General features: G+C 39.2%; 1 protein-coding gene across 5 annotated transcripts in view; it reads left to right on the plus strand.

The window, feature by feature from the left end:
* mctp1a (multiple C2 domains, transmembrane 1a) overlaps positions 1-16,969 on the plus strand; it is a 129,468-nt gene that overhangs the window by 17,643 nt on the left and 94,856 nt on the right. The window contains exon 1 of one of the 5 annotated variants that reach the window (XM_017427957.2): positions 9,469-9,572. The exons of the other annotated variants lie outside the window; for them this stretch is intronic. Within the exon in view, the coding sequence (XP_017283446.1) occupies positions 9,531-9,572 (42 nt within the window). The 5' untranslated portion in view covers positions 9,469-9,530. Of the gene's footprint in view, positions 1-9,468; positions 9,573-16,969 lie in introns of those variants that run through there. 5 annotated transcript variants of the gene reach the window in all.

Below are 16,969 nucleotides of genomic sequence, written 5' to 3' on the forward strand. Positions count from 1 at the left end.
AAAAAAAAAAAAAAAAAAAGATATTTTCTTCTGTACTTAATTTGAAAATCTCTAACAGCTTTTTTTTCAGTTATAAAAAAAACTTTATAACTTCTGAATTAATTTTGACTTAGTTTTGTTTAAACTTCACTAGTTTTAAAATAAACCCCTACAGCTGGCTCAAATGCTGTTCATGCTCTAAATTCACCCTTTGGATGTGACACTGGTGCTTTTAAAAGCACTGACTGCTTCTGTTCTTAGTGGAATGAAAACTGCATGCAATTGTCATCTTTTTGTCTTTACGTGACAACTTTTGACTACCTCTCTGCTGGAAACTCCCAACAGGTGTCTGCCGTTTCAGAGTCATGATTTTTTGACCCTGATAGTCTCTATAAAAAGATCTGCCACGCCACATCATTACTTTAATTTCATGCCATCATTTGGCTGCCTGTCACTTTCATTCAAGCTCTGTTCAGATGCATGCTCCTCATTTGTCTGCTTTATTCACGTACAAATCTCATTATTTTCCAATGGATGCTCAGATAAAAAAATGAGTACCAAATTTTGATTTATTTATTTTAAATACAAAAGCAGTGTTTGTAGTGCTGGGTTCGTATTTAACCTGTCACGCTCTCAGTGGAGGCATGAACATGTAAATTCTTGTAGTCTATAAGTGGTGTCCTCCGCCTTCTGCTGTTGACCTCTGATGCTGAGAGGTTAGAGAAACGATTGTTCTCATTTGGGTGCACATCTGTTGGCTCACCGGCTGAGACTCTGGGCATGATGGTGCAGGACAAAAATACGCAAGCACGCATGATGTGGGCATTTACTGAAAGCTTCTTCACTTTGGAGTGTGTGCACGTTAAGGGGTGAGTGTTTCACATCACAGTGTTGTAGGATTTCACTCTGTTGGATGCATCATACCAGTGTGGAATGCAGAGAGACCTCATAATCCACTGAAATCAATTTTATAAGTAACAAAATACACAGTTAGGATTTTGACATGCACCTTGTAATCTTACAAACAAAATTTCTAGATAGTTTTTGTCTTCATGTTGTGTGACTTATTAGGAACTCAGCTCAGCAGGCCTTGGTTGTCCTTTTGTGTGCACCTCTACATTAAACTGTACATCAAAATGACAGCCTGTCAGCCTCCAAACTGCCTCACACACATGCTAACTGTATCTAGGAGATGATACCGTCTCTGTTGGAGATATTGCTATCCTTCTCTGCTCTGCTCTGACAAAGTAGGTGAGGCACGGGAGTCTGTTGCTGTCTGTGGAAGTTGTGCGATTCTTTTCTTAACAAAAGGCATGACAGTATTTTTTTTAAATGCAGAAAATAGTTTCAAATATTTATTTATTTTATAAAATCACAACTGTATAGACAGATTAAGAACTGTCCAAGAGTGACACAGACCCATTCAGACAGTACCAGTAAAACTAATAATGGTATAATCAGTCAGATATGTTCTTTTGTGTCTTTTTTTGTCTTTTTATCTGACCTCATTAGAAAATTTCCCATGTAGCTCAATTCTTTTAAAAAAAAAACTATCACAGTGAATAAAAAATGGACAATTAGATAGTTAACTTCTGAATATTTCCTATATTCCAAGATTATCAATGTTTTCAATGTTTTGTCTCGTTCATTTGACACACAGTTTTACTCAGCATGCAAAGAGGCAGAACCGCAGACCCCCACCAACAACCCCCTTTAGCATCTTTTTCAAAAGCAAAAAAACCAACAGCTCCATTTGTGGCACGACAATCCTGAGTTTCTGGTGCTTAAAAGAGGCAAACATCTAATCCCTCTAGCTTCGAAGCAGATACTGCAAAGAAAGTGAAGAAAACATTCCAATTTGCCTGATGTGCCAGTTCCAAAATAAATCCAACTTTCACATTGACCCTTTATATGACTGCACAGTAAGTCCTGCCTTGCAGAGCCAGTTTAAAATGTAGTTCAGGAGAGATTGGTAAGATTTCAACTTGGGAACAGGACATTTTCCTTAATGAAGATGCAATTTTTAATTTTTTTTTGTAAAGATTTATTGAATTTGTGACGATGAGTTTTACAAAACCTCTGAAATCTAGGTGTTTATAAAAAAGTATCAGGTGGTCGTACGTGTGTGCATGTAGGTGTATTTTTTAGTGAAAGAGTATGAATCACTGGGTGAAACTTCTAAGGTTTTGCTACTACAATTGCTCAGGTCTTCTTTTCAAGTCTGGAGTGTGGGCTGCAGTGATGACACATCGTTTGCAGGATCAGTGCCGCCTCGTTCAAGGAATAGCCTGTCCCTTACTAAGATATTAATAGTAACTACAATTATGTAAGATAGCTTGCAGTTTTGGACATCAATTTTTGTTTTTAAATGTTTTTTTTGTTTTGTTTTTTGTCTGGATAACATGTAGGCCTTGGCTTTAGAAAAGTTTTAAAGTAGACATTTTATTCCTCTTTACTGAAAGTTGACACAATTTACTGAAAGTTTGATAAAATGTATATAATATTCTGTGGTCCAAATAAACCTGGATAACAGTTGGACAGTCCTCTGATGTACCCTGTCTTTGAGTAAGCTTCCTTGCAGCTAATTTTAGTAGACAGAGTGCAGCATTTTATTTACTGTAGCTGTGCTCATGGCTGTACGCACTAATTACACTAATCCTTGAAAAAAGCCTTCAGTATCCAACCTGACATTAAAACACGTCACACGGCCCACAAACTAGAATTCTGCAAATTGTTAGCCAAGCAAAATATTTCTCTGAAATCCGTGCATATCTCTTGTTTGCAGTTCTGCTGTGGTTAATGAGCTGTCTCTGAGGTCCAGTTTTGTCACAAATCATGTATTAAACTGGACCAGGTTATTACAATATCACACTGCAGAAACAAACACTGTGTAACGTCACCCTTAGGCTCCATAAACTCTCAGTTTTATCAATTTAATTTGTTTTATTCTGAAATGGAGGCATCTAAAACTCTTGGAATCCCTTTGTACGTAATATGGCTCCCCTACCTATGTTTATTGCCTTATGATAAAATGGCTCTGCCATTCAGTAAACACCATTTACATTACACTGCATTTGTTATGCTATTATATGATTAATATTTGAATAAAGGGCATAGGATTACTACTACTTTATATTTCATACGTTTTTGTTGCCTCAAGTCTATCTGTCTGTAACACTTATTCATAAACTGCATGTCACTAACAGATTATTTTTTCCTGTAGAAAAGGAAAGAGTGGTTTTAGAGATAAATTGAAAACATATCAATTTTTGCTATCAGTAATTCCGCTCTCTTATGAAACTGTGACCATTTACTTCCTTTATTGTCTTGTCTAAAATTGAATCGTCTAAAACAACGAAAGAAAATCAATTTTTGGGGTTTTGTGATAAATTGTGGTTGCTGCGGTTAATTTTAGAACAGATATGTTTTGAGCCTGGTGTTGCGTTATGTTAAGATGATCTGAACTGGCGATAGCGGACCCGAGGACCTTAGGGGGGTCTCGGTGGATGCTAGATTAGGGCAGGTCTCAGATGGAACAGAGAATATTGCTTTGTGTCGTGTTGTGGCAATATTATCTGGGCTGCGTTTGTGTGCAGCCCTCAGTCACGATGCATCTGCAATAACTTTATATAAACGAAAGCAAAAAGTAGAACAAGAGGGAGGACATTTTAGTAAACAATAAGTTGATCTTCCTGAATGTTTGAAGCCACAGTTTTGAAAAGTAAACAGCGTAACTGCATATTTTCTATATTCAGTAACAGCTTTAAATAACCTCAGGGGTTCTGAGCAAGGAACACGAGTTCGTTTTAACTGACTCAACCTAAAAGTCAAGTTCATCTCCTCTCGTTTCTTCGCGTTTGCTTTTGAGAGCTCATGTGTAAGTTGGTGATCTGACGGAAACGGAAACTTTTTCAAAGTTGCTGATCGTTGAAACGGAAAGGGAGACACAGCAGGGACAGTGAGGGTAAGGCGCCTAATGAACAGAGTTAGGATGGTGGCAGAAGTACAGCAAGCAAGAAAGATGAACTAATCAAAGTTAAGAAGCGATAGAGGAGGGGAGGGGGGCTAGATGCAGACAAAGACAGAGTCAAAAGTAATCCATCGATATAGATCGGAGGGAGATTCTCAAGGGAAGGGGGGGTATACTGCACCTGGCCTGGTTCCCAGTGTGTGTTGGTCAGGCATGTTGGCTGTGGTTATTCTGCTTTAAGTCACATAGAATATGCACTTATGTAGGTCACTGCAAGCCTCTGTCATCCCCTGCTTTGTCTTTATATTTTCACTGGTCCTCTCCTCCCTGGAAGTCTTTTGTTCCCGAACCTTTTACTGGTTGATAAACTTTTAAACTGAAATCACCTTGCTATATTATTTCTGTTTGGCTAACTCGCTGAATCCATGCTATGGGTGGTCTTTATTAACTCAGGGCAGTATGGTGCACTTTTCACCTAAAAACCTAAAAAGACTCCAGTGGTTTCCGTTCTACATGGTAAACCAAATTAACATGTAGGAAGTGGAATTGGAGAGACATAAACCGCAATATCAGGAGAGAACAGTTGTTGTCAATTAGAAGCATTTGCAAGTGCTTGTCAGTTTTCAACAAGGCATTTGGAATAATTTCATCATTTAAATGTGCACTGGGGATAGGCACCAGTCCCCTCTGTGGAAAAGCGGGTAAAGAAAATGGATGGATGAACGTACAAACCTTTCAGACAAAGACTTATCATAACAGGAGAAAAAAAACGAAAGCACTAAACAACAATAGTAAAATGTTGCCTGCTAACACGAGGACGAGGAGACAGGCAGAGCGCAGCAGAGAAGAAGCATGAGACGGTGTTAGAAAACAACCCTGACAGAAGCTGTGGGAAGCATCGTGCCTTTCACCTTGTGGTGGACTCCTGAGGAGAAAGTGATTAACTGATCCCTGCCCACCCTCGGTGACTGCTTTTCCTCATTTAATAGATTACCTATTTAATTCTATAATAGATATGAAAAAAAATATTGAGTGTTTTGCATGTAGACCCACACGACTTTCCACGTCTTCTGTTTCCATTCCTGCCCATCTGTCTGCCGCAACAACAAGCGGCAAAGCCTGTCCCTCTCCCCGTTTCCTCCACCGATGACAATGCAGCACAGGGAAGAGATCTGCAGAGGCTTCGAGGAGCTTTTGTCAGCTCTGCTGTCAGTTATGTCATGCAGAATTTATGGCTGAGTCGTTGAGTTGTGCATGTATTTGTTTAACCGACGATGTGCATGCTTAAGCATGCGTGTTTGTGTGTGTGTGTGTTTACGCTCTGAGACGCCGTGTGATGAGTAATGAGCAGGCAGATGGTGCACACTCCAGGGTTTGGTGGTGCAGACATGCCAACATAAACAGTAGGGAGATTCGAGCGAGGACGAATGTACAGCAGGAGCGTGTTTGTTTTTGTGTATGTGGTTTGTGCATGGTTGCGGGTCCAACTGTGAACGTGTGAAGCAAAGAATAAAAAAATAAAAAATAAAAAAAATAAACAAAAAATCTGACAGTTTTCTAGAGGCACATGCATATCCTTCTGGCAGGTTATGATGCTTCTGTCTGGTCCCAAAATAGTCACAGAACATAATACTTTGTATTTGTGCAGAGAAACACTAAATCTGTGCCTTTTATATGCCTTCCAGCACAACTTTTAGAGTAATGCATTTGAACAGCCCTTTTGTGTGTGTGGCTGATGAGGCAGGACCTGGAAGCCCATATTTCCATGAAAATTATATTTTGATGCATTATGGTATTACAGTATTTGCTTTATTGTAATTTACTTTGTTCTATCAGGACTTGTCTATTTAAGAATGAGGGTTTTTTTGTATTTAGGAGCAAAAAATAAAAGATAAAATCCCTATTTCCTGTTTTGCTGTGAGACTATGTTTTATATTGATTTAAAAGTCAAGATTATTGCTTTGCTTTAAGGAAAACAATAAGGAAAATGTACCTTAATATGGCATATAGTGAGCCATTGTGCACCATTTCATTGAAACATTCAGGTGTTTCTCGACCATCCTCTTGGCTGAGCGGATGATGTGTGTTGCATCGGGTTTGAACTCAGCAACTGTAGTCATAAGACCTGCTGACTGACAACAGTGCTGAACAAGACTAATACAACAGCACACATGAAAGAGACAGCTGTCGTGTCCCGGGGTCTGACTCCATTGTAATATAAAACCAAGCACACACACCGTCACACATACAGATACACACACATGCGTTCTGCTCCTCATAAACTGCAGAGCTGTCAGCGCCAGGAAGCCGAGTGGCACCTCCCTTCTGTCATGCCCCGTGTCTGGCTTGGGAGTTACCCTGCTTTGTTTCCTAACTGCAGCGGCATCAGATAGGTGTGAAACTTGCTTTGTTCTTTGTCATGCAAATTGTTTTTCCTTCCATTGCTTTATGCTGTTCTGTAATTTTCTTGTGCATTTTACTTCCTGTTTTGGGATTTACTTCCTTCTTCTGCCACTAATTTCTTCTACATGATTTAGTTTATTTCCTTATTATTTTTTTCCTTAAGAAAGGATTGAAAATTATATGTAAAGCTCACCATGTCTACCATTTGATTTTCCCTCTTCTTTTCCTCCTTTTCACCTTTCAGTGGTCCCCTTGAATGCACCCGTTAATACACTTTTTATGGCTGCTACCTTAAGCTTCACCTTACCCAAGCAAGTTTATTTTTTTGCCTTGAAAGGTGAACCTTTTCACACATTCTTTCAGAATCACTTTCTATTTTTTTCTTCAAGACTGGTAGCCCTTTGCTGTGCAGTACTCTGAACATGTGTGACTGAAATAGGAAGCAGGAAAAAACAAAACAGAAAACAGGGTAAATACTGGCAACAGAAAAAAAAGTGGTTTCTATTTTTTGCACCTTGGTATACAGGAGAAAAAAAATAACACTGATTTATTGTTGCTGAGCTAGGAATCACTGGAGTTTTCTTAAAATAGGGTAAGAGCAAGTGCCACATGATTGTGTACATGTATGCACAAGTATTGTGTCTATTAAAACTGCATAATTAGTGATCTGTTCTGGTCCACACTGCAGGTTTTTGAAGGGATTTAAATGTTAAACTCAACATCAGACTGAATTTTAAACATGAGGCAGTATTTAGAACAGATTATACGGTTTTGTGTGGATCCAGCCGAGCTTGAAATTCAGTTTCAAAATAAGTGGATTCCACCTTTTCTGCTTTACAGAAGGGAGATTTATCCACACTGAAGAGATAAGACTTGTAACTGCAACTGCAGAGTTTATTTGATCTTGTTCTTACCTTGCATTTTGTTCCTTTCCTTCTTGAAGATTTCACTGAACTACACAGTCTTCCACTGTGGCCTTTTTTACCCCCCCTTTTCACATAGAGGGCTTGACAGTGAGCTGCATCAGAGGACGCATTTACATGGACTGCCTAATTAAGATGTTAGTCTGAATGGGAGCCACTCATGTAAGCCTTATTTTTTCAGTTCAAATGAGGTTATATTTGATGTTAGTGATAAACAAACTCAGGTTTGTGGAAAGTTCAGATTTTGGCCACATCACACAGACATGTACACACTTTATTTGCCCTGCAATTCCAATTTTTCCTTCTTGCAAGGATTACCTGAACATAATTTAGTGGAACCACTTAAATAAACATACAACATAATGTACCCTCATATTTATAACTTCTAATGATTACATTTGGTAATAAATTTGCAATTTATGGAATTAAGGATATTTTATTTGATCTTTAAATGAAAAGTAAACTGTTTTAAGAGCAAATATTACATTTATAATGACTAACAAAAGATCAATAGTACAGTTAATACAGAATAACAATAAAACCAACAAGTACTAAAGTATTTCTGTCTGTTATACTTCTCTTTAGAGCACTGACATCTTTGATGGCCAATCATTGCAAGTATCCCTTCTAGCCTTTTTGCTCTGACTGAACCTCACCTGGACAATCTCTTTTCATGAAACTTTTACATGCTAGTTCCCAGAGGAACCTCTTTTAATCAGTTTCCCTACTTTGTCTGTATAAAGTGACTTTTTGCTGCATGCGTGTGAATTCATTTAAGGTGAAGCAGTGTTCTTTCTTAGAGTGAACAGGGGCTAGAAACTAAGAAATGTCACAGTCAAACCTTTGCTGCTTCATGATGGAGAGAGTTGCCAATATTTCTTTGTTACGCACTCTTTATCGTTTGGGCGACCCATATCGTTAAATAAATTTACTTAGTGCTTCATCTCTTTGAACTAAAGAGACTAAGACAGTCTGACTTTCTTCCTGATTGATCATTGTGCTTGTGTGCCAAAACCAAAGCAGTGTCTCTACCTAAAGTGAATCTGAGCTTTTGTCAGATGAAGCTGTGCCTTGGATTTCATGCCAATATCTTAGGTCCAGTCATCCACTAATGTGGACTAATGTATCACTGATACACTGATGATACGCAAGTGTTTATTATAATCAGGTACCTCCACGTTCTAAACTCCTAAACTTCTCTCGGACTGACCTAATGGCCATCCCAGCTAACCAATCTACACAACAAGAAAAATCAGTGATCAGCTCCTACAGATGGTCCAGAATGCAAGAGGTCTGGCTGCTGTTTGATTTAACAAGAACATCTCAGTGTAGGTTGTCCTACAGGCTTATTGTCCTTATTGGCCATTGCACTCCTCCCAGGTTGGGTGTGTTAGCTGATGGTTGGGGAACAAGTTCTAATTGAGCTGGAGCATCACTCTACCCCAAGAAACTCTTCTCCTCTGAGAACATCTCTGTTACAGTTTGCTCTCATTAACATGTACTGCATGCACTCACGACAGTAAGATATTCTCCAGAGGAAAATAATATAATGGACTCGTTTTACCGAAGATACGTGCCCCAGTTACTCTAGGCAACTCTAGGGTTGTGATTCGTTAATGGCTAAATTAGCCCTGATCGGCGTGTGGAAGTATTACATTTAAGTATCTCTTCAGGTTGAGGTGCAGTAGTGTTATATTGTAAATTAGGACGTTTTGCCATTCTGTAAGAAGTGAGTCACAATACAGAAAAAGAAAATACATCTCGATAGCTATTCTCTATAAAACCTAGTAAATTGAATGTAAAAAAATGAACGTGTATTTGGTTTGTATTCAAATGTTTGGCAGGATTAGAGAATGTAAAACCAGTATACTCAACAGCTAAACCTTGGCAAAAAAAAAAAAAGACAGCAGCTGGCACTGATTTCCTGGCTGTGCTCCTACTAACATATATATGTGTGTGTGTGCGTGTATGTATATATTCCAGCATGTCAGTTAGTTTACAGTGAAAATCTCCACAGAGTTTTGTGTTTGACTGACAGCGAGACAGAGAAAGAGAGAGTGACAGTGAGAGCAGTCTGCATAGTTGTGCCATAGCCTGTGGGGTATGCAAGAACCTCACAGCTGGTTGGCCTTTGCTACGTGCATGAGAGAGGTACGGAGCGAGTCAGTGTTTGTGTGGGAGCCTCTCTCATATATGAGAGTAAGGCAGCAGCAGCAGCAGCAGCAGTAGTACACTGGAGCGTGCTCAGTTTCTGGATGTTAGCACTGCCTCTCTCAGCTGTCGGACGAAGACTTACTGTAAGTGTTCACACATGCATGCACAATGTTGTTTTGAGTGTTTGCCACTGGTCGGCTCCAGATTTATGCTGACTAATGTTTCTTGCTGTTCATACTTAATTGTGTATTGATAGTGAACAACAGTGGTTGCACAATAGTTGTTTATTTGTTTTGCTTGTTTGAGAGGATAATGGGAGGATTAACGTTTGTCAGAATCAACCAAATGTTTCCATTCCTTTGGCACGTTCACATATTTGCATGCAGCTTTTCATATGGAATTTCCATAAACCCAACCTTTGTTTGCAGTTTCCCGTCTGTATGGTGAGGAGAGAACATTATCAACGCCAGTGCAGGTGCTTGAGTGTGTTTGTATTTTGTCGGGTTGTCGGGGAGGACGGCAGGGCGGAGGTGCCGTGGGTGTGTCGTGTCCAGTTTCTGATTGTGGGGAACCTGAGCTGGCTGCTAGTGTGACATGACACTAACCGGACGCTAGGAAAGGTAGGAAAAATGAGCGCAAGAAATGATGACATGCCAGGATAGAACAGGGATATATAATATATATATATATTCTTTTTTTTTTTGGCGGGTGTGGGGGATAAAAGTAAAAAAAAAAATATGTGGACTTTTGAAATGTCGATGCAGTGATGCAATTGGATATCTTTCTGCTTGTGCTTCCTTTTCACTGGCTGATACCACTAGATTGTTTATGCGCCCCTCTCTATATGTTCTTCCTTAATTCCTGTTTCAAGGGATCGGTGTTGAACGTGCTCTGAAAGAGAGAAAAGCATGATGGAGAGGACAAAAGAAAGAGAGAGAGAGACAGAGACAGAAAGAATGGATTTAAGATGTGAAGTTTGGGAGACTGAGACAAAGCATCCTGATAACAGAGAGGATGAGAGAAAAGACAAAAGACTACAGCAGGTAAAAATAGCGGGAATAGCCTGAGGGGGGTGAAGAAGAATGGTCTAATGGGATGATGTGTGACTCTATTAGAGTTCCTCTCATTAGGAAAAAAGTGAGATAGGTTGCAAGGTATCACTTTGTTGGACAGAAAGATGGTTTCTATGCTTTCAGTTTCAGCTCATAGCAAGAAAGCATTTAATAACTGCAATTTTCACTTTACTGCTTTAATTCTCTTCATGTTTTTAAATGACCAAACAGTGTTCACCATCTTTCAGAAGCTGACTGTGTCTGAATTCCTGATGAGCATTTGTGGTCGTATTGCGTGCCACTTCTGTACAGCGCATGCATAATGCACACAATGGAATTCTCCTGGGAGACTCTAATGTGTTTTAAACTTTATTTGAAGGACCTGCAACAGAGTTTAGTGAGCAATCTCATTCCTGAGCTGTTGACGAATCATTCATTTTCTCATGTACTGTAAATTGCATGGGTGCACTTTTTCTACATATCCCACATTAGCTGTATTGGAGCCTTTCGCTGAATAAAGAATAAAGTTATGTATGGGAAACAACACATAGTGTATTTCAAAATGAGATGTTATTCTGTTGCATCACATTTACCCACAAATCTTTCTGTATTGGACTTTAAATTGGGTTTAAGGCTTTCAAAGAATTTCAGAACCATGACTGATTACCTGTCAACGAGCCAAGCGGAGTTCAGCTGCCGGGGCTGCACTTGCAGCTTTTAGCAGGTGTAAATATCCCCACTGGGGAGGACCGGAGACAGGAAGGCTCTTACTCTGTGCAGATGCTCAGTGTTTAGCTGCAGTTCTTCACGGCTGTTGCTGCACCTCAGCGTTGAATGGGCTGAAATACTTACTAATTATTTGTATTTTTTATTTTTAATTTGTTTTTTTACAATGAAAAAAAAAACAAAAAAGATCTTACATTTATAATAATATTTAAAACATTTTCTCATCTGGGCAAATTGGAACGAGGTTCAGGTAGATTAAGCGAGTAAATATTGCTCCCAAGATTCTTTTTATTCTTTTTCTTGTTATTATTACCAAAAAAAACCAAATCTGCTCCTGTAATATATTTGCTGGTTGCGGTGAACCTTACAGATTGATTTATTTCCCGGCCTTGTGTTTGTCAGCGCATCCAATAAATTTATTGTTTCTCCTTAAAAGTCTTCTGTCTGCCTGTGTTTATATTTGTGTGTCTGTCTGTCCATCCATTTTGGTTAGTTGGTTGTGTGCCATCTGTCGGTGTTCCTAATCTTTAGCAGAGCAGGTGTTACAAGATTACAGCAAACCACGCAGCTTTCGGCACAGTTCTTTGCTTCCGTAGTACAGCACTGTGCTTTCATACCTTATCTGTTCTTCCCTTTTACATTTCATAGAAAGCTTGTACAGGCTTTTTTTATTTCAAAAACTAGAAGTAGATGCTGGTGAATCCAAATTTATAATTCAGTCAAATAAATGCTTCATTTAATCTGTGATGCACTGCGCCTGAGCAGCATCTGCAAACATGCAGTTAATACCAGATCTACATTTCAGCATCACGACTCTGATCGTGATGGAAGTGGGACCGTCTGCGGCGTTCAGTTCTGATGAGAGACCATGCCTTGTCACTTGTATTCAGCACAGTGTCGCTGAATTTAATAAATTGGGGATAACTAAAGTCACATGGCAGCATTCTCTCTCCCACTGCCTAAAGGTTTTAACAGCTAAAGAAAGGGTGATGGGGGCATATCACCAAACTGCAAGGGTTGCAAGGGTTTTGTGAGGGCTGTATGATGTATGTTGTGGTGGTTCGAACAGTTGCCTCACAGCAAAAACAGGTTGAAATCAGAAGCCGGGGTCTTTCTGTGTGGAGTTTGCATGTCCCCCCTCCCTCTGCATGTGTGGGTTTTCTCTTTGTTCTCCTGTTTCCTACCAAAGTCTTAAAACGCATGTTTGTTTTTGATTTATTTATGTTTATCCTAGATAGATCTTATAGGAAAGGGTCAGTGTGCGTAGTTGTCTCTGTGTTGACCCTGAGATGAACTTGTGACCAAGGTCTACTCTGCCTCTCACCAGCTCTCATCAGGGACCCCAAACAGGAAAAAGTAAATGGTCTGTACTTAGTGCCTTTCTAGCCAACCAGGCTACTCAAAGTGCTTTACAGCACAATCTGTGCCCTCATTTACCCATCAACACGCACATTCATACTGCACTCTACTATGTCTGTACAAAGCTAAGCTGAATAAATCATTCTACAGAGCATAATCAGTGCTTTAGATCACATTCATACACCGATGGGGCACATTGGAGGAAATGAAGGGCTCAGTGTCTCTTGCCCAGGGACACTTCAACATGAGACTGCATACTGCCAGGAATCAAACCTCCAACTCTCTCCTTAGAAGACGACTGCTTTAACCACCGATCCACAGCCACTACCCCCTAAAAAGTGTCTACAGAACATTAATAGGTGGGCTTGGGAGGATTTTGAACTTCTATTGTCACATTTTCTCACATTTACATTTATAGAACATTATAAAGAACATATATTTCTCAAAAATATAAAGGCAGAAAGTGTTGCTATTAATAGTGTGCAGCTGCAGTGGTGAAAAAGTGTTAGGTTTTAGTTTTTCTGACAATGGTGTTGCAGCTGCACTCATTAAGAGAAATTTTGAAGGGTGCCAACGCAGCCACTGCCCAAAATTCCAACATAAATTTGTAATATTATGAGCTACAAACAAAACACACTACATTTTGTAAACTATATAAGTGTAAAGAGAACCAAAATCAAAAGAAATGTTAAAGCTGCTGCCAGAAGCTCATTATGGTCACCATGGTAACCACATTTTTACTGTAAAGTATGCCTGAGCTATAGAGCCCCAAAGAGGGCTGGGTTTTTTCATTCATTCTACCAAATTCCCATTGATATCCAATATTTTGTTCCTGCAGTTTTCTTTGAGAATTATGTCTACATTGCGCATCATAATATTCCTAACTGAGCCGTACATTTTGGTGTTTGCATGATTTATTTCAAAGCTGCATGAGTTACAGGACAAAGATTTTGAGCAAGATAGTAATAAGGGTACTTCAATGCTTATGCATTGACACCCTTGATAAAATGTTGAAGTTTTTAACAGTCATATATAAAACATCATCAGAAAATACAGTGTAGTGTGTTAGAATTTATGCAAATAAAAATGTTACTAAGAATAATATTGATTTCCATAAGGGTTCTTTATCAAATGGTGGCATATAAGGTCAGAATATATACTGTGGTATGTACACTGTTGTTGGCATATCAGTTAGTGTTTCTTCAAAAGAAACACATCAGCAGTTCTTTTTGGGCTGGTTTGATGCTACTGTGAAGCTGCTGAGCCAGCACCATCAGGCCTGGTTCAAAATGTTCCCCGTCGAATGGTCGAGTGGTCTTTTTTTCAGAGCCGGTCTCGGACGTGTTTAGGTGTTGTGCCAGTGTGACTGACACCGGCTTGTTTCTGGTTAACAGGTTTAGTTGGCAGCAGGGCGAACAGCTTGTCTGTCTGTGATGTCAGCAACATTTGACGCTCCCAGCTCCGTTTGTCACCGGACCGAATTCAGTGGTGACAAACCCAGGAGGAAAATCGCGTAACGTTCCGCATTGTTTGTGCGTGAAAGGAACCGGCTCCGATTTGCCTATAGTGATTCAGTTTGTGCTAAACGCAATGCTACTGTCATTGACTCATTTGCTCGTTTTTTATTTTCCTGCTTTCATGGATGCTATTTAGCGTTTCAGCTGTTTGCAATTCATCAATCTAATTCCTGTTTCAAGCTTCCATTATCCTTAACCACTGATACTCACTCTGTTGTTCCCGGTTCTGATTTACCTCCTGCTTTTTTCTCAGTGGAAGACCTTTCCTCTTCATTATTTATGGAGAATGGTTGTGTTGTGTGGTTGTCAGGTGCAGCAGACGTTTCTCAAGCATTCATTTCTACTTAATGGCTCACACGTTTGTTTCTGACACGTCCTTGCCAGCACGCCTGTGAAAGTAATTTGTCACATTATGTGTTACTTCTCAGAAACAGAATGGGTGGTTACACAACGATGTTGTCTAACATATTTAGCTGCCGAAGTAGTTTATACAAGTGTGCTGAACATACAATTTTATTTCTGTGATAAAAAAGGTTTGATATCTATGACTTGTGGCTTTAGAAATCGTGCTGTCTGGGATGTCATATCTGTTATGAGGAGGATCTCCAGGTAACAAATCTATTTGACTCACAGCCTGACAGACAACAGTCTGACATTCTGTGATTTTGCATTTCAAATGTTTATGCACTGTCATCCTTTCATTTAGGCCTCCCCTAATCTTTATATTGTAAAGAAAGGCTTCTTTTATCTCCAATAAGCGATGTTTATTGCGTCTCGTAGGGCATTTTCTTCTCAGAACAGTAAACCTTGTCCATTTAATCTAATTTAAAAGTAAATTGAGCTTGCATTGTATGCCATGCCCCTTAAATCCTTTAATCCTGTAATGAGCAAGATTAAGTTGCTCATTATAATTGAGATGGCTAAAAATGAAATTCTTACTATCATGATCTGAGTGTATTGCTTCCCAGCCTGGAGCCGGGTACTTCGGTTTCCTCCCACAGACCAAAAACATGCATGTTAGGTTAACTGGTAACTCTAAACTGTCCCTAGGTGTGAGTGAGAGTGTGAATGGTTGTTTGCCTCGTTTGTCTCTGTGTGGCCCTGTGATGGACGAGACCTGTGCAGGGTGAACCACGCCTCTTGCACAATGACTGCAGGAGTTAGGCTCCAGCTCTCTGCAACCTGGAAAGGAGAAGTGGGTAAAGATGGATGATTTGACTACTTTAGTCTTTTACTTCTTTCCCTCAGGGTCTCATAAACATGGTCTGTATTTTTGTCATGACATGTAGGTTTTGTGTTTGGAGGGGTATGCTAACCTGCACTTGAGTAGATTATGAGCTGTCAGTGAGTAGGGAAGCTTGTTCTCTTTATTTGTACCTTATGATGTCCAAGAATGAAAAAATCACACTGTAACAATGTTTGTATATTGTCGTAGATCTGCCAAGTGTTGCAAGATTTAAAATAAATATTGAAGTGTTAAAAAATATGAAATTAAAAATTCCACCTTCAACTTAATCAATCACTGCACTGCATTTAAGTGTTGATTAAATGTTGGCATTTTATTTGTCAAATTTAATCACTACCAATGTTTATTCAGGGATGTATTTTGTTTAATCGTTCAGTCTATTAATGGCAACCTATAAAGATTGTAGTCTTAAGTAAAAAATCTTCCCAAAACATTTTTATTAATTAACTTACATGATTTCTAACACAAGGAACAGCTAAAAACATGCTTAGAAACATGAATGATCTTATAAGCCACATTTCCTCTTTTGCTAAAAATGTAAGCTCTTTCTGTCCCGACCTTTCTGCAACAGATGAAGAATATTCCTCTGTAGTCAGTGCCACAACCTGCTGTCCTCTATGAATGCAGTCCCAGGGCAAGCTTCTTGTATCTGTTTTTTTTGAGCAAACAAACAAAGCAAACATCAAATAATATGTAAAAATGCCCCTTTTCAATCGTCGAAGGCACACAAAGACTGATACAGAAAGTCAGAGTTATCAAAGTAACATCAGACTGTAGTTTCTGTAATTTCTTCTTAGGAGAGTTTTAGGTTTAGTTAAGCCTGGCTAAAGGAAAAAAATAAACAATAAAAATCTATTGGTTATTCGTTTACTATATTATGTTTTGTTTTTGACAGATTATTTGTTTCAGCTTGTCTTGCGTCCCGCGCCTCTTTGCACACCTGGTCCTACTGTTCACACCACCTGCAGTGTGTTACTTGTTGTCTTTCCTCAGTATAAGAGCCCCCTGATTTCAGTTTTGCACGTTTGGATGTTTCCCCTGTAAGTTTATTTGTTAAAGAATGCAGCTTAGTCTTTTTTCCCCCCCGTTTGCCACCCACCTCTTTTTTGCCAACTTCTGTTCTGGTCCTTCACCGCCTCATTTATGATCATCCTAAATGAACCTACAATTGTGTTTAAAATCCACAGTTCATAAAACTGGATGAAACATTCGCTAGGCATCAAAAGATGTGTGTGTGTGGGGGGGGGGGTTAACATCAATGACCTAAAAAATTTATGAAAAACTTTGATTTTTTTTTTTTTAAGTGTCTTTTAACCTGAAGAAAATCAATGTTTCTCTCAACTCTGCAAGGCCCTTGAGAGCAGGTGACCTTAGAGTTTAGAAGTAATAAACAGCCTAGATGTATGACATACACCAAACTCACTCACTGAAGAATTAACCAGGAAGCAGAAATGACCCTTTTCTTTTCTCCTTCCATACAACCCAGTTTTGACCACTATTGCTACAATAACCTAAAGTAGGCCACACAGCTCAGCTCAGACATCTGGCAACTGAGAGGAAGGGTCTGGATCCAGCTGGTTGGAAGAATAAAAACTGGGTTACTATTCCGAGTATATGATTTGGAGCCTTTTCTTTTTTTG

Source organism: Kryptolebias marmoratus, linkage group LG1 (assembly GCF_001649575.2).
Source record: "Kryptolebias marmoratus isolate JLee-2015 linkage group LG1, ASM164957v2, whole genome shotgun sequence".
Taxonomy (NCBI): Eukaryota; Metazoa; Chordata; class Actinopteri; order Cyprinodontiformes; family Rivulidae; genus Kryptolebias; species Kryptolebias marmoratus.